The 27,081-nt window shown below is 50.7% G+C and overlaps 2 protein-coding genes and 1 long non-coding RNA gene across 3 annotated transcripts in view; 2 read left to right on the forward strand and 1 right to left on the reverse strand.

Annotated features, from left to right (window-relative positions):
- The first annotated feature begins 14,567 nt into the window (after positions 1 to 14,567).
- On the forward strand, positions 14,568 to 15,092 carry LOC121674030. The gene is made up of 2 exons (XR_006019410.1): positions 14,568 to 14,943; positions 15,051 to 15,092. It is a non-coding gene; the product is annotated as an uncharacterized LOC121674030 (long non-coding RNA).
- A 257-nt stretch (positions 15,093 to 15,349) lies between these two features.
- Positions 15,350 to 18,070, reverse strand: SIX6 (SIX homeobox 6). The gene is made up of 2 exons (XM_042047977.1): positions 17,251 to 18,070; positions 15,350 to 16,112 (listed from the first exon to the last, which is right to left on the reverse strand). Exons 1-2 carry the CDS (start codon positions 17,820 to 17,822, stop codon positions 15,944 to 15,946), a joined length of 741 nt encoding a protein of 246 aa, XP_041903911.1. The 5' UTR covers positions 17,823 to 18,070; the 3' UTR covers positions 15,350 to 15,943.
- Positions 18,071 to 25,396: 7,326 nt separating this feature from the next.
- CUNH14orf39 (chromosome unknown C14orf39 homolog) overlaps positions 25,397 to 27,081 on the forward strand; it is a 28,982-nt gene continuing 27,297 nt past the window's right edge. The window contains exon 1 of the mRNA XM_042048288.1: positions 25,397 to 25,783. The gene's annotated coding sequence lies outside the window, so the exon portion shown is untranslated. The remainder of the gene's footprint in view (positions 25,784 to 27,081) is intronic.

A 27,081-nucleotide genomic window follows, 5' to 3' on the forward strand; every position in this document is an offset into this window, starting at 1 on the left:
AATAAAATAAAATAAAATAAAATAAAATAAAATAAAATAAAATAAAAATGAATCAGTGAATAAAGGCATAGCTGAAGCTGTGGGAGCTGACCGGACGGTGCCCACGGCTCCCGGCCGCTCCCGGCTCTCACACGGTGGAGCTGTTGCTCCGCGGCAGCGCAGGGGCCGCGGGGGCTCCGCTGGCACCGCCCCGAGCCCCGCCCCGAGCCCACCCGGACAGCCAGGAGTTTACTTTTCTCTCAAAGACTCGGAATTTGGCTGTGGGGCACGGCAGCGAGCACGGGTGTACCCAACCCCCCACTCAAATTTAAGGGTTTTTTTGGAGCCAGGGGCTGAGTCAGCGGGAGCGGCTTTAATCAGGTAGAGGGGGGTTAAAGTAGGAACTGGGGGTCAGATCCTTACCCAGAACTTTGCCTCAGGTATACTCGGACCTGTTGGAGTGAGTCCAGAGAGGACCTGAAGATGCTCAGAGAGCTGGAGCAGCTCTCATGTGGGGACAGTCTGAGAGACCTGGGGATGTTCGGCCTGGAGAAGGGAAGGAGACACCTTGTTGCAGCCTCCTAATACAAAAGTGGGCTTATAATAAAGTGGGAGAATGATTTTCTACACAAGCAGGTAGTGACAGGACGAGGGGGAGCTGTTTTAAATTAAAAGAGAATTATAACTAAAAGATATTTAGATCCGATATTAGGAAGAAATTCTTCCCTGTGAGGGTGGTGATGCACTGGCACAGGTTTTTCACAGAAGCTCTGGATGCCCCATCCCTGGAAATGTTCAAGGCCAGGTTGGACAGGACTTGGAGCAACATGGTCTAGTGGAAGGTGTCCGTGGCAGGGGAATTGGAACAAAGTGGTCTTTAATGTCCCTTCCAACCCAAGTGACTACCATTCCCTGATAATTCTATTACCAGCTAGGAAAAAAATAAATTATTACTATCTAGGGAAAAAGAAAATTATAGAAATCCCAACAGTTCCAGCTGCTCCTCCAGCCCTCCCCATGGCCATGGGCTCCCCTCCCTGAGCACAGGGACCCCCTGCTCCTGCTGGCTGTCCCTGCTGCCACCTCAGCTGGCCCAGCCCTTGAGCTCAGGATGGGGTACGGGGAGTGTTTGTGTGGCTGATCCATGCAGTGATGATTGGTGCCAGCCAGGTGAGCCCTGCCTTGACACCGAGACAGTTCCAGAGCCTGACATGGTGTGTGGGCTCTGCTCATCCTTTGTCACACACATATTCCGTTCTCATCCTGCATATTTTCCTGGAGCAGGAGTGTTCTGGACCCCTTTTCTCCCTGCCACCCTCAGCAGGTCTGAGGTCTCACTCCTCTCCAGCCACAGCTTCTAAGCTGCAGGGAGTAGGCTGGGGATCAATGGTGCCTTTAAATAGCCTGACCCAAAGCCTCTCTAAGCAGCTGGCTCTGCCAAGCAGCGAAAAAACTGCCTGGCTATAAGCTTTTCTATCCAAACATTTAACATAAACATTACCAGATAAACTCTTCCTTTCTAAGCAATGGAGGAAGACAATACCTGTCCCACAAGGAAGACACTGCTGCCATCCTCCTGCACAGCAGCTTTCATGTGAAAGGGTCACAACAGCCCTGGCATCACAGTCCCAGATCCTGCACACCATAGGCCAGCACTGAGCCTGGGAACACCCTGAAGTATCCCAGGCATTTTTTGAGAGGCTGCTCTGGCAAGCCAATGGGGCAGAAGATTGTGCTTAAGTGCTTCCCTGGCTTGGGGCTTGTATTTACTAATAATCGTAGTTAATCTCTGCCTCATACAAGTCAGCCTGCACACACATCTTGTTTAAGCTTTTTAAGATGCGCTTTTGTTTACTGCAACCACCTCTGAGCCATCATTTCCTCACAAATGGCCTATGAATAATCAGTTCTGTGCTATTAATGTTGTATGGCAATGCTCAGTGACAGAGGAGCAATGGAAATCTACTGGTCTTCAAAGGAAAACCTTGAATAACCCTGTGCAAATCCAAGTGTTTTCAGTCTGCTGCCAAGGCTATGAATATTGCAGATATTACATGTCTTTGTATGGTATTTGTTAAATAATTAAGATCGGGGAAGGGACTTCAGCTGAAATGGCTGCTTGAAGTTGCAGCATTAGAGACTTGCAAAATTATTGCTGGAACCCACAAACACAGGTTTGCTTTTGGATCCAGTCTCTTAACGTTTTGTATAGGTTAGGCAGCTGTTTCCCAAAGATCAAGTACAGTTACAGCTCATCCTACCCAGAGCTGTGAAGAGAGAAAGGAAGGAAAAGATAATGAATGGACAGAGGAATCCTGTTGGGCCAAGAAAACCCAAGTGTTCTTGGGCATCATTCTGAATGAATTTTTACATTGTGCAGGAGGTGGTTATAGACTGGAGTTTTTTGAAATATCCTCAGAATTCCCTGAGCTGGTGTAGAGCAAAGTTCATTTTCATAGAGCCATAGAATGGTTTAAGTGTGGAAAAGACCCTTAAGACCATCAAGTCCAACTGATAACCCAGCACTGGCATGTTCATCACTAAACCATGTCCCAAAGTGCCACATCCACAACACGTTTTGAACACTCCAGGGATGGTGACTGCACCTGTTCCAATGCCTGACCACCCTCTCAGTGAAGAAATTTTTTCTAATATTAAATCTAAACCTACCCTGGTGCAACTTGAGGCCATTCCCTCTTGTCCTGTCACTCGTTACCCAGGAGAAGAGCCTGACCCCCAGCTGGCTGCACCCTCCTGTCAGGGAGTTGTGGAGAGTGAAAAGGTCCCCCCTGAGCCTCCTTTTCTCCAGGCTGAACAACCCCTTGACTTATCCCCTGGACCAAACTCCTTGCCCTCCTGTCCCCTGCCTCTTGATGTGTCTCTGGTCAATGCAGTCCCTTGGTGTCTCCAGAGAAAGCCACACAGGAGCTGCTCAGCTCCATTAGCAGCCTGGAGAAGAGCTGCAGGATGGTGCCAAGCCAAGACCAAGTCTGTGTTTAGCAGGCTTTCATAGAATCACAGAATAGTTTGGGTTGGAAGTGACATTTAAAGACCATCTAGCCAACTCCTGCAGTGAGCAGGTATACTTTTCACTAGACCAGGTTGCTCAGAGACCTCTCCAACCTGGCCTTGAATGTTTCCAGGGATGGGATATCCACCAACTCTGAGCATCCTGTGCCAGCACCTCACCATCTTCATCATAAAAAATGTCTTCCTCATATCCAGACTGAATCTACGCCCCATTAGTTTAAAACCATTACCCCTTGTCCTATTGCCTTTTTAAAAGTCTGTCAGTATTTGATGTGTTAAACTCAACAGCAGCTGAATGCCCATCCTTTGATGGGTTGTACAGGAAGATCTGGCTCGTGGGATCAGCTGAAGCCATGGCAGGCTGGTAGGGCACCTTCACAGCTTCATGTTGGGGTTTCAGGTGTGAGGGCTGCTGCCAACACCCAGGGGATTTTCACACATGCCCAGGAGCAGGCAGGAAAAATGAACTCTCTCTGGCAAGTCCGTATGGTTTTGTCTTTCCCATCAGCCGTCTCCTGGGAAATGGGCTCCATCCTCCCCCACCTGCAGGCTGCTGGGAGAGCAAAAGCAACTTCCAGTAACCCCAAATCCTGCTGCAAGGCCAAAACCCAGCTCAGGCCAACACCTGCTGGTGCTGCAGCCCCTCTAAGCAGGGGAGAAGCCCCCCGAGGACAGCAGCACCCCCAGCCCACTGCACTGCTCAGCCAGGCTCTGTTTTTTTCCTGCAGTCACCTTTGGGCCCTGGCAGTAATCTCGAAGCATCTGCTCCAAATCATCCAGGATTACAGGAATTAAAGAAAAACCCAATTAGAGACCCAGGGTCCTGCAAGCACAAATCCGTTTAGCCCTAATCCAGGCTGCTGCCCCTTCCCAAAAGGCAAAAGTATGGTCCTCAGGGGCTGGTTTTTGTGTGTTCCAGCAGAATCTCCTCTCCTCAGCCTGAATTTACCCATTTTGGCCCCAGCAGTAGCACCAGGGGACCTGCTCATGTCAGTGGGGAAATGGTACACTTGTCTTTGGGATCTGATATCTGCTGCACAAGCGTGGGGGGCTGTGCCAGCCTCTTCCCCTGGACACACTCAGAGGGGCTCCCAGAGGACTGTGGATGAAAAGAGGGGTGCAAACACATCTGACTGTGCTACAGGGTCTGTCAGGGTACAGATGCCAGGCAAAGGCTCCTCCACACCTTGCTCACCATCATGTCTGTTCCTCTGTGCCACCAAGGCCACCCTCAGGCTCTGCTGTGCTCTGCACTCAGCATGGACTGGGACACCTGCAGTCCCATGCTCACTTTGCTGGCAATTCAATGTGGAAATGCCCTTCTGAGATAAGACACAGAAACGGGAGTCTTTCAGGAGAGTGAGGGTAGAGACTGAAGATCAATTAGGGGAATATCTCCTTTCCTTTGAAATCCTCTCTATTTCTTTCAGTGCTATTGGGGTCTTCTCCAGCTAGTTAAACCTTTCACCTGCAGCCCTAAACATCTAAGATTAAAATGCATTATCCGTGGAGTGTCCCAGTGTGCCCATAAACTCTGTGAATAACACATTTTAATCAACATTGGATCCTTCTCGTGTGTGGCAGTATTTGTATCTGTTTGTAAATTTTACATCCAGAAGACACCCATATGGAAAACAGTCAATGCTTTCATTGTTAATACATGAATGGGAGAATTTCTGAATTAATATTCAAGAACTCAGGGGGTTTACATGGGTCTAAGAGATGGGTGACTGTCACAGCAGGAGAGAAACAATGCTTTTTTTGGTTGCTATTTTTCTTACATGTGATGTGACAAAAGATGCTCACAGCAGAATTTCCAGACAGGTGATGCTGTGACAATTAGCACCATGTTTAGGTGTGCTGAGACATGAGATGCTCTAGGTGGCAAAAGCTTTCACAATTCAAAGGGAGGCTCGTGGGTGGGAAATCCTCTTCTGTCTCAAAAGTCCCTCACTGTGGGGTTCCTCCCAGGACCACAGTGTTCTGCTCTTTTCTGGCATCTCCTCCTGCTGCCAGGCCACGTTCACCGCTGGGTTTGCTATGACAAGGACAGGTGGGGGCATTGTGGAGAAGGTGTTTAGTGTTAGCAGAGGGGCTCACGTTGGTGCCAGGTCTTTCCGGGAGCCTCAGTGGGGATTAGATAAACTCCAGAGATATGGGGAGAGGACCTGTCCAAGGGTGAGGGGAGGAGGCTGGAAAAGAGGGGGAGCAGAAAGGACGGGACCATGGGGTCTTTCATGAAAAGGTGCTGAAGCAAAGAGCTCATGGACAAGGGAGGGTTTGTGATGAGCAGACAGACACTGCAGGGCAGAGGATCCACCATGAGAACACTCAAGTACTTCCTCCAAGTGCTTTCAGACTTGCCCCAAATCCTGTTGGTTTTGGGGTCTGGTGCCTCTAATGCCTCAGTGCTGCAGGGATCCCAGTGCCCTGGGGTGGGTGGCACTCTGAGGGGGTCAGGGTGTGAGCTGGGGCTGTGGCAGGGCCACAGTTGTCCCATGAGCGTGGACAATGTCAGGAGGTCTGTGTGCTTTGTCCTTGTGGGACACCAGAGCCATGACTAACCCACCATGTCGACATAGCTCTCAGCTCACAGACTTCCGCATTTGCTGACTTTTACTAAAAGCTTTGTTAATCTGGTGTGTTCCTGACTTAAAGGTCCATCAGCTTCCCTGGAACCTGGAGCTTTCATCCTGGGTTGATAGGAGATGCCAGCTGGATGTGGTCAGTCCTGACTTGTAAAAACAGCACCCACTGAAGGGGTCTCCTTGCGAATAAACATTTGCAAGATAAAAAACCACAGGTAGCTCATTTTTCTAGGACCAGTTTCTGAAACTTCTCTGGAGTGGGAATGAGAGACAGAAATAAGACCACACAACACCCAGATCTGTGTACTTCTTCTATCCCTCACAAACATGTTGACAGTTGAAAATATTCCTAGACTTTTGCGTGATGGCTAATTTTAATTTGACTGTGGATACTGCATCACAGGAAGTGCAGGCCAGGTTGGACAGGGCTGGGAGCAACCTGGCCTAGGGGAAAATGTCCCTGCCCATGGCAGCAGGTTGGAACTGGATGATCTTTAAGGTCCCTTCCAGCCCAAACCATTCTATGGTTCTCTGATTTTATCCACTTTGATACCCATTGTGAGAGTTTCCTTCTAGCTCCAGAAGGGAAGCTGTAGCCCATTTCCCCAAGGTCCAAGACAGTGAGAGTTACTGTCTGGATTTTCTTAGTGTGCGGCAGCACAGCCTCTTCTGGACATAGGATGCAGAGTTGCAAGAGTGAAAGGGAAAGAGACTTCTATTAGGTTCTGTTGTGCAACTTGTTACAAAGTTTTTAATGTCCAGGTAATTAAACCCTGAGAGTTGTGTTCTCATGCTGCTGTAGAAGGATTTGATCTAATGGCCACTGAAGTCAAGGAGAACCTGGCTTCTGCTCTTAAGATGTGTTTAGTTCCGGCTTGAATTGACAGCGAGATGCAATGTAGATCTCAACAATTAATACTGAAGGAAAGATTGTTTATTTAGTTATGCAACAAATAATTGATACCGTTCTTTTAAATAAATGAAAGAAGCAATTAATTAATTACACTTACTTTGCAATGTAACGAAGGAATCACTCTGCTCCATCACTCTTGGTGTCTTCTGATACTTTGTGCTTCCAGGCATTTTATGTCTTCTCTTTAAGCCTTGCCCTCATGGCTTAAATAAATACTCTCTAAGTGCAAACAAGATCAGCAATGCCAGTGTGAGCAGCTGGGCCAAGGCACCAGGCCAAGGCACTGTGCTCTCACTTGTGTGTATTTAGAAGGTGAAACTCAGAAACCTCACAATGGCTGGGTCAGTCCTGTAACACAAACAAACCCGAACAGACAAAATGTATCCCTACAACCTCATGTATGTAGCGACACATGGAGGTGACATGTGAACAGCAAGCTGTAATGCCTGGAAGGCCGTGAGGGCCTTGGCAAGGTGACTTATCGTAACAAAGTGCAGGGAATTGTTAAAAGTTAAAATCAAGTGAAAATCATGCTGCAGTACTGCTAAGAACAGCCTTTCTTCTGTCATCCTGTCCCACACAATGTGGGTATGATCCTGCAGCCCCTCAATGCTTCCTGGCACCACAAATGTCCCACTGACTGCAGTAGGACTGTGGGGAGACTGGGGACTACTGATCATGAAGGTGACTGTGCAGGATCAGGGCAGCACACGGTGACAGATCAGTCCTGCTTCTGCAGTGCAGGAGAGCAGGAAAAAACCTGACATTTTTTGATGAAATAGTTGAAGCAGTGGGGATTTACGGAACCAGTGTTACACTGTCCTGTGAAGCTTGCTCAGTTTGCTGTTGCTAGCAATTCAGATATTGTCCAAGCTGTCCTGCTCATCAGTGCATGAACTCTGAAAACACTTAGCCACTACCAGCTCTGTGCATTATTTCAGCTGGAAGAACCGTGGTAGGTAAAGCAGCGATGATGGATCTAAATGATAATAAAGTCTCCCTCTTGAAAATTTAAAGTGCTATACAACTATTTTTAGTGACCTCTCCAGCTGAGATAATGCAGAAAGCTAACTAGATGTGAACATCCATCTTCAGTGAATTGATTCTTGCAGTTTGCAAACCACGGTGAACTGTAGAAGGTTAATGTTCATGCTCCAGTACAAAAGATATCAGCTATATGAAAAGTTGTATACTGTACATGTAAAGTAATAACCTATTCAATGGCTAATGTGGATGCAATGGGTTTTTTTCTTCCTCGAGCATGTTTATTTCCATCATGGACATTTAGTTGGGACAGAACACTAAGAGCTCCCTCAATTGCAGCCTCCTCCCTCTCCTCCCTCTGTGTGTGTAGATGTGTGTGATGTGTGTGGGCATGAGAGAGGGAGAAGAATCTGGTTTTGATTCAGGAAAGTGAATGTGCAAGCATTCAAGCATGGCCCAAACCTAAGATCTTGGGTCAGCATTTTCAAATTCAAGCTTTTAAAATGAGACAGCTGCATTTTGTGGCTTCCTAAATAAAAGAGCTGAGCACCAGCAGCTCTCTCTGCGAGGAGATGGAGAGCACTCAGTGCCTTTGCAAAATGCAGCACATATTGCAAAATGCAGCACATATTCCAGGGCTGCTACAGCAAATTCTTTGCTTCTCAGAGCTCATTTATCAAAAGGGCTCCACATCCAGCAAAGCAGCCTGCTGCCCTGCCTCTCCAAATGCTCAGATGGCAATTAGCAACATCAATAAGTAATAGAACAAATACTTTGTCTCTAAAAAAAACAAGCCACAGGCAGAGCAGGTCACTCACTTTACTCTGAGATTGTGCTACAAAACTTAATTTTTTTTTACTTTTCATCTGCTTTAAGCCTCTGTCCATCAAACGCTTAATTTTGAGATGAGACGCTTGAAAGCCAGAGTGGGATGAAGGATGGGTGAAAGGTAAGACCTGATGCTGGTAAACAGCCATGTCCATCAAGTCTGGTGCACACCAAGGATGCTGCTGTGAGGAAGATTTTTAGCAGAGTTCCTGTGGCTCATTTCTTTAGCAAAGAGACAGTGATTTTCCATCAGAAGCAAAGCCTAAAGAAAATGGCAGAAAACAGCTAAAATACTGTCATGGGAATGTTTATTAGCATTGAATAGTAATAAATTGAAATATTACCAGGCAGAATAGCTTAAAAAAAGTTGAAAAATAATGAGATCCACCAAGAAGCCCTGAACTTTGTGCTCTTAAGTAGCAATGTGGCTCTAGTATTGCTTCAAGAGCCATTCCCTGCAGAAGACACCCTGTCACTGGAATCCTGAAGTCTTTCTGACCCAGGAGTGACCTGCCACATGAGTCTGCCAGGAAGCACTCCAGCAGTTTAATCTTAACAACCAAATTGGTTTGCATCACTCCTTCAGCACTTGGGGCTCTCAGGGGATAAAAAGGATCACCGACTGAGTGGGAACAATACTCACAGAAATCAGCTCTGGCCTCAGGAGCCTCCTCTCACTCTGCGGTCAACAGGCAGAGATGAGCCTTGGCAGACAGTGAACTTGGTTAGAGAGCTGATCTTGGTTAAAACTGCCTAGATCTCCTTGCTGCTAAGGACAGAGGGGGAGGAGGGTGGCGCCGGCTCTCTGGGCAACAGAGCCAGATTGATGGGGCTGGATTACTGCACCAGCACAACCAGAGTGGGATTAGGCACCCTGAGTCACCTGCCTGAGCACTGCTCTCTCCCACTGGCCACACAGCAGCCCCTGGAGATCAAACCCCTCCATGTCAGTTTTGGGGACATCTATCCCCAAGGTGACTCCAGGGACCAGCTGCTGACCTGCACTAGTGGAAGGTGTGGTAGAGAAAATGGTTGCAAGCCAAGGTAATTTTGAAGAACAACCTATAAAGTCTTCAAATTGGCTTAAGAAATGACCTGGCCTGAAGAGCAGTTTCCAGTATAAGTGTCCTGATAGAGATGTTCATGAGAAAGCTTTTTCCCAGCCTGCAGACACAGTGATTTGCTCCCTGAGGAGTTGTGAGTTCTTGTGTTTCTTCGAGGTGCCTGAAAGAGACTGGAGCTGAGTGTCCCTGTGTGTGACTGCTTCACTGTACATTTAATGGGGAATTACCCTCCTATACAAAGTTCCAAGACAAGAGCTCTCATTCCATCCTTGGTTACCTTGGTATTACAACTACATGCTATGAAAGCTTTCAAGAATTGCTTCTGAAGCAGCACATGCATTTCAGTGGGTGAAACTGGGAGGAATGGGATGGCTTTGTCCTGAATAGAACCACTAAAAGCATTGAAAGAAGATTCAGATGAGAAAAAGGCTTGCAGGTAAAAAAAAAATCAAGTCTTGCTCTCCCATTGTAGAGTTGTCTGTTGAAATCAACAGGTCTTGAAAAAGAGAAGGTAGTGCTGGGTTAAAACTTCCTGCTTGTCCTGGAGAAGCCCCAAATAGTGTGTCATTGGGGTTACTATGGAGTTATTGAATAAAGGCTGAGAAGCTTGTTCTGCTGATCAATACCTGTGTGTGCATGCAGGTCTCAGCAGTGGCTATTTATCTCTTAGAGGCTCCACTCTGAAACCTTTATCCAGCTTTTGTGGAGTTTTCAAAGGGGTTGAACTTCTGAGACTGCTGCAAATAAGATGTGGGTGCTCAGGACAAATAGATGCTTCTGTTCCGTTCCTACCTCTAGACTGTGACAACCTCTCCTCTCACATCTTTGCTTTATATCAGACTGCTAAAAAAAAAGAAAAGGAAAAAAAGAGGGTATCAAGAGGAACAGCTTTAAATGGAAATAAAGAGATGTGTCTAAATCCTTTAGGCTGTTTGGGATGTCTCAAGTGATTTAGTCTGGCTGTATCTGTACATTAAAGCATATGAGGGCACTGAGGTTCATCACTTATCCTATTAAAACGTTAGAAGAGTCCCTGGCTCAGGTTTGCCTCAGACCAGGCAGAGCTGTCTCACACGATCCCTAGGGAAGAGCTCAATAGCTAGCATAGCATACAGAGTCTTTCCCATGAGCACAGACATATTATTGGGAGGGTGAGGGAGCTGAAAATCATGGAGCAGTGCCCCACCAGCAGGCAGCAGTGTCAGGACCGGTCATTTAATAGCACAGACCCGGCAGAGTGTCTTCCTGCTCCACTGCAGGTACTGTGACAATAAAGAGATAAAACCCTGCCAGGTGTTTTCCAGTCAGGAGTGTGTGATGGATGAAGGTGTGCTAGGGAAAAAAGAGACCACCCTGTAAGTCTGGTCTCCATATGGACACCCTCCTGATAAAGCTGTCCTGGTTGCCTGAAAATGAGCTGCAAATCCAGATTTGGGGGATAGTGAGCTGCAAGGTTGTCTGACAGCATTTATTTGGCTGCATGGTGTGGAAGAAGTCCTGGAGGTCCCATCAAGCCCCTTCTTGGGCATTGCTGGAGAGGAGACGCTTTTCCCTCAGCAGTAAATGGGGAGGGTGAGGATCCCATCCCACGCATGCTGGGTGTCAGGGTCACCCAGAGAAGGGGGTTTAGCTCAGCACTGTTGGACAATCCCAAGATACAAGACAAGTCCCCTGGGTTTTACTCCTCACAGTGAGAAGAGAGCCTGTAAAGGGAGAACACTGGGTGTCTGGTATCATTTTTAGGATTTCTAGGACAGAAATAGTAGAAGCAGTGGTGAGGGCTGATGCTCTGGGCTGACTCCAGTGGGATGGAATGGCACCAGCTCTGCTAAGTGTAAGAAGAAAATTAACAAAGTATGGAGGATTATGGGGCAACAGTGCCTCTCTCCCACCTCTGGGAAGAGGCAGAGGGTACAAATATGTGAACCCACTTTGCTTTTACACAGTTTGAAGCTGGAAATTTCCTTCCTAGCCTTATTTCTTGCAGGGGAAGGTGTGTGCCAGAGAGGCCTATGCCACAGATCAGAAGGCAGCGGCATGAAAATGAGCTTTCTTGGGAATTTCTGCAATTTGGGGGAGTTTAGACTGGATGCAACTAGTGATGAAGGAAGGGAAGCTTTTTCCTGGCCTTTGACTGGGGGTCTTGCAGCAAGTCCTGACAGAAAGGAACATAAATCCATGGGCTTTTTCTGTCACCCTGGTGCCAAGAATAAATGCTGATAGAGTGCAAAGTGCTGTAAGCCTCAAAGGATCTAAGATGAAATGTTTCTTCCCTGGATTCTCAGCTAGGTCTCACCCTCTGGGCCCCCCTCAGGGGGGCACACCAAGGTCAGCCCAGGGTTCTGGCTCCTTTGGGGTGCTGGGGCTGCAAGGTAGCCTTGGGGAAGGGACAAGGGAAAGAACAGGTCAAAGTTTGGCAGCTTCTGCACCCCACAGTGCCCTTTCCCTTTGGCCTCCGATGCCTCCATCCTTCTCTCCAGCAAACACATGTGGATCTTCTCCTGGAGAAGAAAGAAATAACAGAAACATGGACAAGCTGGTGCCTGGCATTGCTGAGAGGCGGGGGCAGACGTGGCTGGGGAGTATTACGCTCTCTCTCATGGTATTACCCCAGCAGCGGCCAGGGGTAACTGGATCTGAGAGAGTCTGATCCTCCCAAGCCTTTAATTGGATGCGTGAAACACCCAAAACGCGGCTCACTCTCTTGCTTCCCACAGCTATGACACACACACACGCTCTTCTTGTCACACAGGGGTGTTTCCCCCCAAATCCAGCCCCTTCCTACATCTCCCAGCACCCAGCTCCAGGCCAGCAAGCCAAAGCTGACCCTTTGTACAGGAGCCCTCCCAGCCAAGAGAAGTGCTGGCGGCAGTGCAATATTTGACAGATTTCCAGACACCTCCCTTTTTCTGTTCTGCAAAGAAAACACTGTGGTTAGAAAAGGGGCAAAAGGCAGTGGCAGAACAAATAGGGAACAGTCCCTTTTGTGGGACTGCGCTGTGGGATGGGGATGGGATGAGCACTCTGCAAGGCTTGTGCAAAGTGGAGCATGAGGATGGGCATACAGGGAGCACCCGCATGGGCCAGGCAGCAGCTGGCGCAGTACTCTCGGCCTGGAGAGGCCAGTGTGGTTTTTCCAAGGCTCTTGCGTCCCCCAGCCCTCCCTGCACCCCAGTTTCCACTGCAAGCAGCAGCAGTCCTCCTCTGCAGTGTGGGACTGGGACAATGCTACCTGGAAAAGTGGGCCTTCTGTCCCCAGCTGCACTGGGGCCAGGCTCTCTCCCCAGCCTGCAAGCCTTTGCTTTTTCCTTTTTTGTTGTTGTTGCAAGGAGTTTTTTCTGTTGGTTTTTTTTTTTTTTTTCCTTGCAAAATCAATTTACGGACAGCTCACTCATTTTTCCCCCTCGCAAACTTATTAGGTATTCAGCCCCGGCGAGCACTCGTAAGCATCCTTTGTCCCAGGGAGGGCTGGAGACCCCTTCATTAGCAGTGATTACTCTGAGCAGTTTGACAGCCTCCCAGCCCGCTTACAAGACTTTCCCATTCAGCCCTGCCCGGGGCTGCCCCGCTTCTCAAAAGAAACGGAAATATTCAAACGTTTCTCCCCCCTTCCCAGCTGAAGAGAGGAAAAGCTGTTTCTCTTCTCCGCCTTCCCCATTCACTTCACTTTTGATACAATATTTTCCTTCTTTGTTAAACCGGAGAGAGAGGGGTCAAGGCAGACTTTTTTAGTGACCCTTTTGGGAGCGTTTTGTTTAGTGTAAATACAAGCTCCTTCACTCTTACCCGTTTATAATTATTATTATTTTTAAAGCAACCAGAGGCTCGGGAGGGCGACGGCTTGGGCTGATCTTTGGGGTAAAAAAAAATGCTGAAAATGCCAGGGGAAAGGCATTCACTTTCAATAAGGGAAGGGAAAGGGCAGAAGGAAAAAAAAACAACGGGGGGACGGGGTGGGGAAACCGCTTTTTTTTTATTTTGGGTCTTTTCGGTCTAACCAAAGGCGCCGGCGCAGCCCCGCGGCCCCGGCCCCTGCGGAGCCCCGGCGGGGAAGAGCGGAGCTGGGAGACGCTCGGTTCTCCCGTTCTCCCACAGCAAGCAAGGCCGGGCAGCGGGGCTGCTCCGTGCTCCTTCCCCCGCCCCGGCCGCTCTTTCGGAAGAGGTTGGTTTGTGCTTTCGCCGCCAGCATCCGCGGGAGAGTCCCTCCACTGCCCACTCGGGGAGATCCCGCATCCTTCATGACGCTCAAACCCTTTGTCGAAGGAGACAGTATTAACCCGTTGCCTGTTGTCCAAATTCCAGGTGTTTTTTAGTTGGAAAGAAATCCCACTTTACGACACGCTGAGCGCATGTGCTCTCCGCTCTCTTTATATCTTTCCGAAAGATTTAATTCCCCACAATAAGCGCTGCTACTCTGCCCAGAGAAGCCGACGGAGAAATTGAATCAGATTCACCGATTCCCGGGGAAGAAAAGAAATAAAGGAAGAACACGATGTGTTTCAGCAGATTCCGTTTTGAGGGAGAACACCGCTTTTACTCCCAAAACAACCTCGTGGGTGGGAAGCGAACCCCAAACTCAAGGTAAAACTCCAGCCTCATTTGACGCTAGAACAGCAAACCCGGGCTGTTCTTGCACGGCTTAAATCCGATGGAGTTCAGGAGGCAATAAACCTCAGGGTTTGGGGTCCAAAGTGCGCTCCGGACCCTCCCGCAGGTGGGTACCCCAAAGGCAGGTGGAGACCCGGACTCTGCCCCCGCTCCCCGCCCTTCGATCCAACACTTCCGCACTCCTAAAATGTAGATTATTTGCCCGTTACACCCCACCAGGGAGAGAGCTGCCTGTAAATTGACTTGGAAAAAAAAAAAAGCTAAAAAATTCCTGCTACCTGGCCCATCCCTGGAACAGTCTGAAAGGAAAACCAAGGCACATGATTTTGGGGACGGAACGCAGATTTAGGCATCGGCGGTGTAAACGCCCTGAATCCAGGTTTTAAATTCAAACTTAGGAAAAGAGGGAAAGGTCACTGCCGAGACGGGAATATACCTCCCGATAAAAGGCAGCAGGACTGAATTAAACTATCACGGAGCTGAAATGCCCCTGTGCCCCACCCCCGGCCGCTGCCCTTGCAGGCAGCCAGAGCCGAGCGGGAGCCGGGGCATCTCCCGCTCCCAGCGCCGCCCGGCTTTCCCCGGTGCCAAGCTTCGGCTGCTAAATAAAACGAACCGAGCAATCAGCTTACCGGGGAGGCATCTCTCTGAGGACAGGGAAGTAAACGCGATGAGACCGAGAAGACAAAAAAAGCACAGCTCAGGCGATTTAAAGATCAATGTCAAATTGTATAATATGAAATCCTTCTGCTGGGGAAAAAAGCTTAGCACGCTCCTTTGGACCTGGCGTTTGGTCTCCTCCAGCAAAACCGGCGCAAAACAAAGCGAAGGAGGTGGATGGTGGGGACAGCCCCTGGCACATCGCGATTTGGGGTAATTTCGCCCCCGTTATGGCCTTTCACTGGCATGGAGAACTGTTCGTTCCCCATCTTCTCCTTGCCTTTGCCAGGTGAGGGAGGAAACTTAATTTCCCCGGCTGGGCTGTGCCCCGACCGTTTCTCTCCATAATAGTTTTTTTTTTCTTTTTCATTTTTTTTTTTTCCTCGTCCGTCTCAGAAAATTCGCCTCCGATAATCCCCAAAGCTTCAGCCCTTGGGAGAGAAGAAGCTGCGGCGATGCTGCCTCCTTCCCTTCCTCGGGCACCCGCATCCCCCGCCAGCCCCGTTCCCACTCCTTTCACCTCATCCCGGCTCCTCCCGGCTCCCTGCCTGGCAAAGACATCACCCCCGGTCCCGGGAACCCGCTAGTTCGGTTTCTGCCGAGCTGCTGCTGAAATACCCGTGGCCTCGGAGATCTGCTCTGCGTAAACTGGCGGGCTTGAGACCGACACCGTCATTTCAAAGCAGATGCGAGGGTCGTTCACCAAATATTTTATTATGGTTTTAGGCTGCTTCATACAGTTTCGTCCTGCACATGCTCTACAAGTCACCTGTGCACATAGAGAACAAGCCAAAAATAATAATAATTAATAATAATAATAGAAAAAAATCTACCATAGCAATCCCTTAAATAAGTAAATAAACATTATATATATATATATAAAAAACCCTTTAAAGTAAAGCAAAACCCAACCAGAAGAACTGCGTCTGTTCAACATGAAACAACCCTGCGGGATAAGGGCAGGGGCTCAGACATTTTGCAACTTGGCATTCGGTTTTTTGATGATTTTTTTTTTTTTTTTACGTTTTCTGGGCTTTATTTAATTATTTCTTTTTAGGCATCAATTCTGCAAATCCTTAGAAATAAAGGCGACAACGATTTTAATGATGTTTTTTAATGCAGTCTGCTGCAGGGCTGGGAGGGAGGCGCGGGCCGGCGGCCGCGGAGAGCGCCCCGTACCCCGCGTTCGGCGTCCGCGCCGGGCACTGCCAGCCCCGCTGCTCTGGCCGTGTCGGCAGGCACCGGTGAGCCGGGCCTCCCGCTCGCCCCGGTTTGCCATGGCGGTGGTGTCAGATGTCACATTCACTGTCGCTGGATGTGATGGAGATGGCGGAGGTGGCCGCTTTGCTGGAGAGGCTGGCTGCGGGGCTGGAGGCGGCCCCCACCGCCTCCCCGCCGCTCTCCTCCTCCGCTTGCAGCGAGCGCACCGAGCCCTGCGTTAGGACCTGCTGCTGTAGCCTGCAAGGAAGCGGCACACACAGCATCACCGCCCGCCCTCCGCACCCCGGCACCCGCCTGTGTCGCCTGTGTCCCCCCCAGGGGCTCCCCCGACCTGCACCCCCACGCCGCTGCCCCCGACCTCCAGCTCTCACCGGTTATACCAGCGACAGCAGAGAGGAGAAGCTGGGTGGGCACCCAGTTCCTCAGCTCTGTCTGACAAACCGAGTGCCCACCCCAGGGTCAGCCCCGCTCCTCGGCTGGCACACCCAGGGGAAGGCTGTCCCCCTCCTCCGTAACCTGCCCCCAAACCGGGCCTCATCTTAGGGGTTAGTAATTCCCTGCAGCAGCTCCCGGGCGGCGTCTCCCCTCCAGTAGGCCTTACATCTTCCCTCAGCCGATAAAAAAGGGCTCCGGGTGAGAGTACCCACGTCCCCGACGTGCGACAGCCAGGCTGAGGGGTGACAGGGGAATTTACCCCGCCCCGGGATCCTGGAGAGGAGATAACGGGGGAACTCTGCTCCCTCCCCTTCTTGCCGGGGAGTCTGCTTGTGCCACTAGCGTTGGGCTAACATTCCTCATTTAGAGCCGTGATTTTATTTTCTAACATATTTTATAAAAAAATTTTTATATATAGTTTTCTATTATATATTTATGTATTTAAAATAGAAATAAGAACAACATCCCAAGGAATGCTCCCGGATGGCTCCAGCGGAGAACAGGGCACGGCGGCTGGGGCACGGCCCGCAGAGGGTATGGCTGGCTCTTCTCAGGACGGACATATCTCAAACCGGTATTTATATGTCCGGGCAAAACTTTGAAGGGGGTTTGTCTCCGCTCGGCCCCTGAACACGGCCCGTCTGCCGCCAGCTCCAGCCGGTGGCTCCAGGCGGCCCCTCTCCTGCTCCCCCTGTCCCGCTCCCCCACAGGGCAGACAAGAGGGAGCCCAGGGCGGGGATCCTCCCCTATTAAAACGAAGTAATTCCCGCTGCTTCTGCTTTATTTCGCTGCATTTCCCGGGGAGAAATCTCCCGGGCTCGTTTCCCCATCCTCTGCCGGCAGTCTCGCACCGCCTCCCCGCAGCCTTCGGCCTCGGCGGGCGGGGGCGAAACCTCCCTAAGGGGGAACCTGTGTCCCGACGGGACGGGCAGCACCTTACCTGTTCTTAGCGGCTGCTGCCCTGTCCCTTTGCCTGCGGTTTTTGAACCAGTTGCCCACTTGCGTGGGGGTAAGTCCCGTGGCCTGAGCCAGTTCCCGCTTTTTGCTGGGGTTGGGGTAAGGGTCCTGCAGGTACCACTCCCGCAGTAAATGCCTCGTCCGCTCCTTGAAGCAATGTGTCTTCTGCTCGCCGTCCCAGATGGTGCGGGGCAGCGGGAACTTCTTCCTCACCCGGTACTTGTCCACCGGCCCCAGGGGTCGGCCCCGCAGCTTCTCCGCCTCCTGGTAGTGCGCTTCCAGCCAGAGGGCTTGCAGTTTGGCGTGGGACTCCTTGGTGAACTTGTGATTCTCCAGGATGTGGTAGAGCTCCCGGTAGTTCCCCGTGTGGAAGGCCACGATGGCCCGGGCTCTCAGCACCGACTCGTTCTTGTTGAGCGCCTCGCAGGCCGCGGGGGCCACGGGCAGGGACCAGAGGAAGCGCCCCAGGCGCTCGATATCCCCGCTCTCCTCCAGGGTCTCGCATACCCCGGCCACCTGCTGCGGGCTGAAATTGAGGATGGGCAGCTGGAACATGGAGGCGGCGCCGGGCTCCGCTCCGCGCTCCGCGCACCCCCGGCGATGCCCGCCGCCACCGCGCACAGCCCCGCGGCGGGGAAGGGGCAGCGGCCCCGGGGCCGCCCCTCGCTCCGCTGCTGCCTCTGCCGGAGCCGGCGGAGCTGCCGCGGGAGGGACGGCGGAGGGCGGAGAGGAGATGGGAACCGCTCGGCAGCTCCGGCGACTGGGGGCGGTGGGCAGGGGCGAGGCGGAGAAGGATGGAGCGGGGAGGGAGGGTGGGCGGGGGGGAGGCAAGGAAGGGGGGGGGGGAAGAAAAAAGGAGGAAAAAAAGAGAAGAAGAAAAAAAGGAAAGCAGAAAAGGCACAAGGGCAGCTCCGCGCCGCCGCCGCGCTGCTGCGGGAGAGGCTGATTTGCTGCGGGCTCGGCAGATTGGCTCCCGGGTTTCCATGGCGGGGCTGCCACTCACTGTCAGCCGCTGCCAATCACGGAGGAAGGCCCTGCACCGCCCCGCTCCCCGCCCCGCTCCCCGCCCCGCTACGCGCGGCGCCCCGGCCGCTCCCCGGGGACCGCGACCCCGCCGCCCTGTCCCGCTGACCCGGGCAGGGCAGAGCCGCCTGGCCGGCCCAGGGAAGGCAGGCTGCGGGGCGGGAAGGGGACTCCCGCTGCAGGGTGCTGTCGGCAGGTTGGAGGGAGTGGTCCCAGCCATAGGGCGGCCGGGACCCCCACACTCTCCCCGGTAAAGCTGTGGGGTCCGGCACGGTGATGTTCGCACAGAGCTCCGCGCACCCGCGGGCGGAGAGGGGAATAAGGCAGAGCTGATAAATCAGATAAAAAAACTGCCTGTATAACAGTGACCGTGATGCTGGGAGTGTCACTGACAATGGATGCAGCGGGAGGACGTCAGGAACAGCAGAGATTTAGGGAAAAACTCTCCCCGTTCTCCCTGTAGATGACTTCCCATCTCTGATAAGACGAGGAATTATCTGCAAAGAGCCCAGCGCCCTTCCCCGTTCAACCAAAGTTTTTTTTTTTTTTTTTTTTTTTTTTTTTTTTTTTTTTTTAACATTTAAATCCTTATTGTTTTCGGCTGAACAGTCCTGAAAAGACGCCGAGAATAGTCGCGAGGAGTGAGAAGTCATTTGTAGGTCAGGAAAGCGACTTAAAGCAGATTTCGGGAATCTTTTGAAATATTGATCACCTCGCAGTAATCATTCCCCGCGGGTTTTTTCCCCCCTCGGTGCCCCGAGAGAGCGACCGCAGGGCTGGGTGCGAGGTGAGCCCCGGCCGCCCCTTCGGAGGAGGGGGACCAGCTCCGGACGTCTCGGAGTGGGATGAAATCACTTTCTGAGCTGCGAGGATACGATTTATTTTCTGTAGAGAACGGGAGGATGATCAAGAAGCCACTCTTTATTCTACATATAGCTGCCCAGTGGCAATTTCTTCCCGGGAATATTAGGGACTATGCTCGGAAAGGCAGCATATATTTTGAATTAAGCTCAGTATGTTCTCCCTTCTGCTGTTTGCAATGTATTTTTTTCTAGAATGCTTGTCAAAAAAAATCCCTTCTTAATTTGATCTCTTGTTGTTGTCTCTTCCCTCCCCCCCAATTCTTTTTTTCCCCTCTATTGTTTTTGTTTTCCTTTCTTCCCTTCTTTACGAAAGCTCCTTTGCTAGTTGCTTGTAGACCGAAATTAAACAGATTTACATTTTCTCCAATCATTTCTCCGCAGAAATGGAGCTGGACTGAGGCTCGCCGTCTTTTCTTTAGTATCAAGTACAATTTGTCTTTTGCTTGTGAAGATTTGGTAAATCAGAAGGCAGATAGATAGCGCAGATGGTCGGAGGTGTCGGGTCAGATTATGGTACGCCTCAGTACAGTGCTAAGCTCATTCTGACGGAAAACCCTGATATTATTTTCACAGATCTACACAGTTCACTTGAAAAAAACCCTTCGAGCCATTTACATCATTTATGTGAGGCTCACAGCTAGCGGGATGGAAAAGCTTTCAATACTGCTCATTTTCATAAAACCCGACAGAGCTGGGGAGACATAAAAGCGCACACAAAACTCACGAGTTCAGAGACACTTCATAGAAACTTAAAAAAAATAAAAGGGGAGACTTTTCGGCTTCACCTTTACCCAGGTTTAGTTTGCCGATCTGCTTAGGGGGAAAAAAAAGGGAGAAAAAATTAGAGGAGAATATAATCTATAAATATTGCTGAGAGTCCTCTTCCAGCCTTCCATCCCACCACTGTCTTCTCCGTTAGGGAAAAACAATATTTTGACGTAGTCAACGAAAGATCCCAAATAACCTTTTAGGGCAACAATTTACAAAGCCTCCAGACCTCCTCGGTATGAGCATCGGGCTTCCCCAGCGAGAGGGTGAGAAGGCGGCGACCTCGGCGGCTCTGTGAGCGTCCCCGCGGGCAGGAGCTGCCCCGCCGCCCCCCAACCCACCGAGCCCCTGGCAGCGTCCCGGGACGGGGCTGATGGAGAAAAACCTCTGCTGGGAGAGATGTAGAAGGGTAGAAAGCCTGGGTTAATGGGTAGCTAGTTTAGAACGGCCAGATGAGGATGGTGATGATGAAGATGATTACTAATATTACTGAAGGTGTCTTTTTTTTTTTTTTTTTCCTATTTTTTAAAATCATGCTCATGATCTGGCGAGGGAGTTACTGGGCTGCAGCCTAATGACCATGAACAGAGCGAGACAGGCTCCATAATGAAAGCCAGGACTGTAGGCTAAAGAAATGAATCCTCATTAAGAGCAGCTCGCAGGGGTGAGGGGCTGTCCCCCAGGTCTCCAGCCTTTGTTCCCCAGAAACCGGCCCGGATGGGGCGATGCTGGCAGCACTGCTGGGAGGGGAGAGGAAGAGAAAGAAAAGAGACACCGAAATGGACCCAGGAACCTTGTGTTAACCATTTAAAGGGTGACCCAAAGAGGGAAGCCAGCCCAGCCCCTGTTCTCCAGCTGGGTACAATGGGTTCTGTTTTGGGGAAGTGGCACAGTCCGGTGTCCCTGTCTGGGGAAGATTCTTGGGGCTCCTTGCTTTGAGCTACCAGGGCCGAGAGAGATCAGCTTCCAGGGGGCCCCCGCATCCCTTTCCCAGACCCCAGGGAATTTTATCCATGGCCGGGACCCTGGCAGGTTCGCCGTTGCCCCGCCGCTCCACAAGAGCTCTACCCCCGGACCGGGCAGGGCCGGGCTTTGCCTCCGGAGCGCGACCCGCAGCGATCGCAGCGACTCCATCCCCCTGGAACGCGGCGCCTCATCCGGGAAAGCCGAGATTCCTGTGGTGCCCAAGCTCCTGGCTCAGCCCCCATGTCTTATTAGAGCTGCGGGCGAGCCTGGGGATGCACTTGGCCGTGCCCACTTCATTTCGGCCTTTTACCCCCATCTTCTTTCCCCCTCCCTCCCCCCGTATAATAGAAACCCTGCTCCTGACATAATAGCTGGCAAAGATAACTGCTTTTATTTGGGTGACAGCCTTGACCCTTGCCACAGGTAGAGTGAGGAGTTAATGCTGCAGAGACGAACCCACTGGAGAGCAAGAAATAAAATTGTACGTGAAAAAAAAAATATTTATCAAAAATATGACATCTGTAGCATCTCAGCGGCCTGCATGGACACGGTGTTCTGGCCTCAGGACAGGACATATTCCCCTCTCCTCAGAGCCTTAAAGCAAAAATACGCTGAGCAACATATCTATACACCTTCGTATAAGGATTCGCCAGCTATGCTGGGTCCTAGAATCTCAGTCGCTGGGGATTATTTATCTAGACGGAGCTTCCAAACGCAGCAGAGGTGCGAATACATTTTTAAAGCACTTGATTGGCGTTAAGTAGTATATTAAAAAATACCCTTGGGAGGAGAAGCCTCACTTTAAAGTCTCGGTAGGATTGTCAGAGATGTTGGAGTTCATTAAGGGATGCTGACCGGCAGAACCGGAGCGCAGGCAGTCCCTCGGGCGGGTATCTGGGAAACCAGCTGGGATTTTCCGGCCTTGGATGGGTCTCGGCAGGATCCGGCCTGGTGCCGTGGAGCGCTGCGGGACGGGCGGGGCTGGAGCGGGCACTGGGAAGCGGGGAGGTTCCCTGTCCTCCCCCGGCTGGCTCTTACCCCACTCGCTCGGAGCAGGCGGGGGATGCTCAGCCCGAGGACAGTGCCCGCTCTCGCGGATAGAAAAGGTTACTGGAAATGTCAGCCCCCCTCGGGGAGGGGGGATGGGGTTTTCGGGAGCGTTTCCCACCGAGCCATCCGGGAGCTTTGATGGAGGGAGGATCTCAAGCTCAGGATGCTGTAGTGGGGGATGCTCGGTAGGGAAACGACCTGTGTTTTGATGTGTTTCACGTGCCTTATTATTTTAAAGAGTGTCATAACTGTTGAAATAACAGCTATCAATCGTTCCATTTCTTCCTAAAAATGAAGTTACATTTGAAGCTGTAATCTGCTTAATATTAGAGAGAGTGAGCAGGTTGGATCCTCACTTAAGGTCCTGATACCTGTTGAAAGCACTGAAGTCCCTAAAATGCTGTTGGACAGGGAGAGATGTTCACCCACTTTCTACACTCACACTGCATATTCATTAAATCTTTGTCCTTCTGTGTATTATTTAAGTTACTTGTCAAACGAAGTATCAGGCCATGGCTGGCATACCTGATGTTAAAATAAAGACGTACTGAAAACTCAAAAAATCTAAATTATTTTGAGATTGGTAAGGAAAGACGTTCCTTGTACAGGGCCCTGGTCAAGACCACGGCTGCAGACAGAAAGGATCTACCGCCCAAGATTTATCTTTAATTTTCTTTAGGGGGTAGCTATGAACCTGGTTGTAAAGTCTGAAATCCTTTGGGATTTGTTTGGCTGCTGCCTTCACCTGCAGGTAAATACACATATTGCCAAATCTCCTTCTACGACGAGATGTTCCTGTACAATCTTCAATCTGCTTCCATCAGGATTTTCACTGAAAATTTCAACAAAAGCAACAAAATCCCAAAGTATTCAAATAAATAGAAATTTTTTTGATTGATCGTGTTTTTCTCTTTTTCTCCCCCATTAAGTTTTCTCCTCTCCTCTCCTCTCCTCTCCTCTCCTCTCCTCTCCTCTCCTCTCCTCTCCTCTCCTCTCCTCTCCTCTCCCTTTAAATATTACAACTTCTCCCAGGATGGGAAAGAGGGTTGCCACAAAAACACTTATTTAGCAGAAATCAGGAATGAGGACAATTCGCGGGTTTGGGGGAGGTAAAGAACCACAGTCAGATACCCTGAGGTGTCTGAATGTTTCTGGGGCTGAGTCCAGGAGAAATCCAGTGTCCCGGCTGGCCTGAGCGCTGGTGCTGAGCTGGACTCCAGCCCTTCCTGGAGGTGACTCGCTACGGTTGAAGGCTGCTCAGGAACTGGAGTCCCTCTTTTCTTGTCAGGGAGCTCCTCCACAGCTTTGGGTACCATGTGGGAGTCAGGCACCACCCCGGGCTTGGAAACAGGATTGGGGCCACGGCTGAAGGTGAGCATCTGCCTGGGCTACAGCATTACAGCTTCAAGGAGCCAGTTTATCCCAGAGCAGCTTCATAAGGACAGGAGCCTTCCATCCCTTTTCCCAATAAATCAGGCAGTGACATCCCCCTGCTTTCTTTTGGGGTTATTTGGCCGGGTGCCTCCAGAGACCTTCCCAAACTCGATCACAGATGCTGCTGGGGCACGGGGTGCCCTGTCCTCTCTGCGGGGAAGATCCTGGGTTTCTTTGCCATCTCCGTCAGCTGGAAGAGCCGCAATCAGGACTGGGGGGAGCTGCCAGAACACAGGAGAGGGGCATGGAGCTCAACAAGAGGCAGCACCGTGGCCCTCCGCTAACAGGATGATGGGCTTGGGCATCTCCCAGCAGTGGGGAAGGGTCTGGGAGCCTTTTCTGAGCCCTGACTTGACCATGTCTCTTTTCAGAGTAATGCAACCCATTAATCATTGATTAGAGATGATAATACGAATGAGCCCTTCCTGCTTGCCATTGGTAATGAAAGTGGTTGTTTATGGCTTTGGAGTTAGCTGGGTTTTTTTTCAGAGGGATTCTGTTGGGAAACAGGAGAAAACAAACAAGACAGAACCAGTGGGATACAAAGTTCCTCTTTCTGCAGCTTCTGAAGGTGTTTTTTTGGTGGGTGCAGAGTGATAAGCTCGGGTTGGGAGTCCTTATAACAAATAGATGGGTGAAGGAGCTCCCTAGCCCTGCCAAGCCCCGGTGGGGACAGGCCGCAGGACAGGAACAGGACAGGAATTAACCGGGAAATCCCTACCGGCTTTCCCCAAAGCCTGTTGAACTGACTGACCACCTTCCGGGTGAACTGGGGTCCTTGAATCTGTGGGAACCTCAGCTTCCCTTGGCACCGCTACTTAAATTACCGGGACACGGGGAGGTGTTAATGAGCATCATTGAAGTTACCTGCTATTCTGCTGTTAAATTCCCATTCCGAGAAGTTTAAGAGGGTCTTTAAGGAATTGCTTAAGGCAGGATAAAGCTTTGAAGCTATTTCTCCTTGGGAAAGCATTTAATGTTTTGGGAAGACGGAGTGGCAAATGCAGGGCCCCAGGGGCATCTAGGAATTCGAGTGTCCCTAGGGAGCAGGGCAACGAGGCGGCTCTCACCCTCCGGGACAGGCAGGGAGATGGGTGGGAGATGCTCCTGGAAAGGACAGAGCCTCACCACCAGCGGGGTACACGGAGCAGACATCTGGCTTCCAAAAGAACATGCCTCTTTCCATATCCCTCTCTTTTTTTATTTCCCTTCTTCATGTCTGATCTGAAACCAGGTAGGTCAGCTATTTCTCTTTGAAGCTGTATTTCTTGTTGGTTGAATTGACTGTTCTGAAAACAGCATCGCATCTGACTGACACCTGGGCTGCAGTTGGCAGAGTTTTCTGTGTGTCTCTCTCTTCAGTCCTGTTTCTATTTCTCTATCCTTTCTTCTTTTATCGGCTGATCTTTTTTTCCTCCCTCCAGCTTGTGCCCCTCCGCCCAACTTATTTTCCTTTGCTTATTGATAATCTTAAATCCATCCTCTGCTTCAGTAATCTCAATAGGGAGGAAAACACAACTAAGCGTGGAGGGAAGCATTTTCTAGTTTCTTGCACGCTCGGGCTATGCATTTTTGCCTTGTAATGCTGCACTTCCATAAACAAACAAACGCACGCAATTTTGTGAGCACAACTTGTGTTGAGGCGAGCGGCGGCATTCCGCAGCATCCTTAGTGTGAAACAGCGCTCCGGGATGAGAAGGGAGATGCTTTAATGCTTTTTTAAACTATCTGAGGGCCGGGCCCGTGAGGGCTTGAGGGAAGGAGGATTTAGGCTGATTTCCACCAGTTGGGTCAGCAACACGAGTGGGACGTGGAGGGTTGGATAAAGCACGTTACGTTTTGCCGCTCCTTATTTTTGTGTCACATCCCAGAGCGTGGATGTGTGTAATTAACCCCCAGTAGGTTTCCAGGCGACGTCCCGTTCTAGCGGCGCTGCCTCCTCTCCCCGCCCGGCCACCGCCCGCCTGCGCGCTGCCCCCGGTAGATGGAGCATCCTCATCGCTTTTCGCCCGAAGCCCTCAGAAATGTTGGTCTTTCCCTCATAAGTCCCACTGTTCAGGCAAACGGGTAGTTTGGGGGGCACACGCGCCCCGCCGATGTGCCCTGAGGGAGCGGAGCGCCGCGGCCGCTGGCGATGAGCCCGCCCGGCCGGGCGCTGCGGTTCCGCTGGGTGAACGGGCTCAGCCCCTTCTCCCGGCCGCTGAACCTGCTCCAGGCTTGCCCGACCACCCCAGCTCCCACCACCCCCGGCACGGAGCGCGGCGGGCAGGTGGCACCTGCCGCCCTCTCCGCGCCCTTCGGCGGGGCTGAGGTGCCCCGGAACGCGGGGGCTGCCCCGCGGGGCGTGGCCGCCGCTGAGGGACAGCGTCCGGGCGGGAGCGGGGCTATGGTCCCTTTGCCTGACGTCCTTGGGTGAGTCTCTGGACGTCTCCTCACTCTTTCCCTTCTGGCAGCGCCCGAGACCATGCGGGGCCGCCACGTTCTGGTCGCTTTCCCAGTGCTGATGGTCCCCCAAAGGCAGAGGGTCCCCTGGGCACCCCGGCCCCGCTCTCCGCCCTCAGGGGACTCGCCCCCTGTTTCTCACGCCGCCATTTTGTGGCGCTCCTCCGCAGCCCCTGTGGTGCCCCGCAGGATGGGGGTTTCCTCCCAGTTTTTTCTCTTTTGACAAAAATAGTTTTAATTTTTAAATCCCAGGACTTTAGGGAATAATCTGCAGCAAAATCCTTTTGTTTGGTATGTGCCGGACTAAGTAAAATGTGGCAATCCAGTGGGTGCTTGATTCAGGTCTCCTCATGGGTTTCCTAAAGCGGTGTGGTAAAAGAAGGGCAGAGGAGCGTAAACAACACGAGGAGAGGCACATTTTTATTTTATCAACAGAGATAAAAAGTCACGAAATGTAAGCTCTTCTAAATTTCAGGAAGATTCAAACAACCTTTACAGTCATAAACAGTAATGAATGGCATTGGGGAAGCACAGGTTTGCTCTCAAAGGAGCCTCGCTAAATTAAAAATTATTCATACAGAGCCAACTGAAATGAGTGCTGTTTCACAGCCTACAACTGGTAGAATCGAGATGTGGGTTTTAAGGAAGATATTTGCCTCACAGGTTATGGGTATTTTCCACCTTTTAATGAAGAACGTGGCTGTTGCCAGATGGGTTATGGAGAAATGGCATTATTAATGTTAGTGCTGTAATGGCTTGAGACCACATCAGGCAGTTTGCTTGTGGCTTCTGCATCCAAGACAATCTTCTAATATATGGAACTTTATTGCCATGATTGAATTCCATATAATTACATTAATGCCGTGCAAAAATGCAAAATGCATAATAATACTTTTCTCCTGGCAGCATTTTGAATATTCCCATTAGAAAGAATAGATGCAGTCTGAAGCTGGTTTACCCAGTCGCGTGTGTTACATATTTATCTTTAACAAAAATATCAGCCACACAGGAGAATTTCCTCTGAATTTGTCACCCTGAGTTGGCTAATGGTTTGATGCTACTTTTCTGCAGTATGTCCAAGAATCAGTCTTTGCTACAGTCATATCCTGGAAGACATCAGATATCCGAAGTTTGTTGCAGGCTGGTGTTACCTACTGTTTTTAAAATCTGCAAACACTGTATTTATTACCAGTGCCATTGAATCTCTCAGCCCTTTCTACTAGTGACACCTGTATCCTCTTAATTCACAGCACAGAAAAGCATTTGAC

Source organism: Corvus kubaryi, unplaced genomic scaffold, assembly GCF_017639235.1.
Source record: "Corvus kubaryi isolate FWS band 111438036 unplaced genomic scaffold, C.kubaryi_AGA036_p1.0 66, whole genome shotgun sequence".
NCBI lineage: Eukaryota > Metazoa > Chordata > Aves > Passeriformes > Corvidae > Corvus > Corvus kubaryi.

Excerpts from the sequence above, each read along its gene's own strand:
- SIX6 (XM_042047977.1), bottom strand. The coding sequence starts at position 17,822 with ATGTTCCAGCTGCCCATCCTCAATTTCAGCCCGCAGCAGGTGGCCGGG. Across the intron at positions 16,113-17,250 it reads GCAGCAGCCGCTAAGAACAG|GCTACAGCAGCAGGTCCTAA; the intron begins GTAAGGTGCTGC and ends GCTTCCTTGCAG.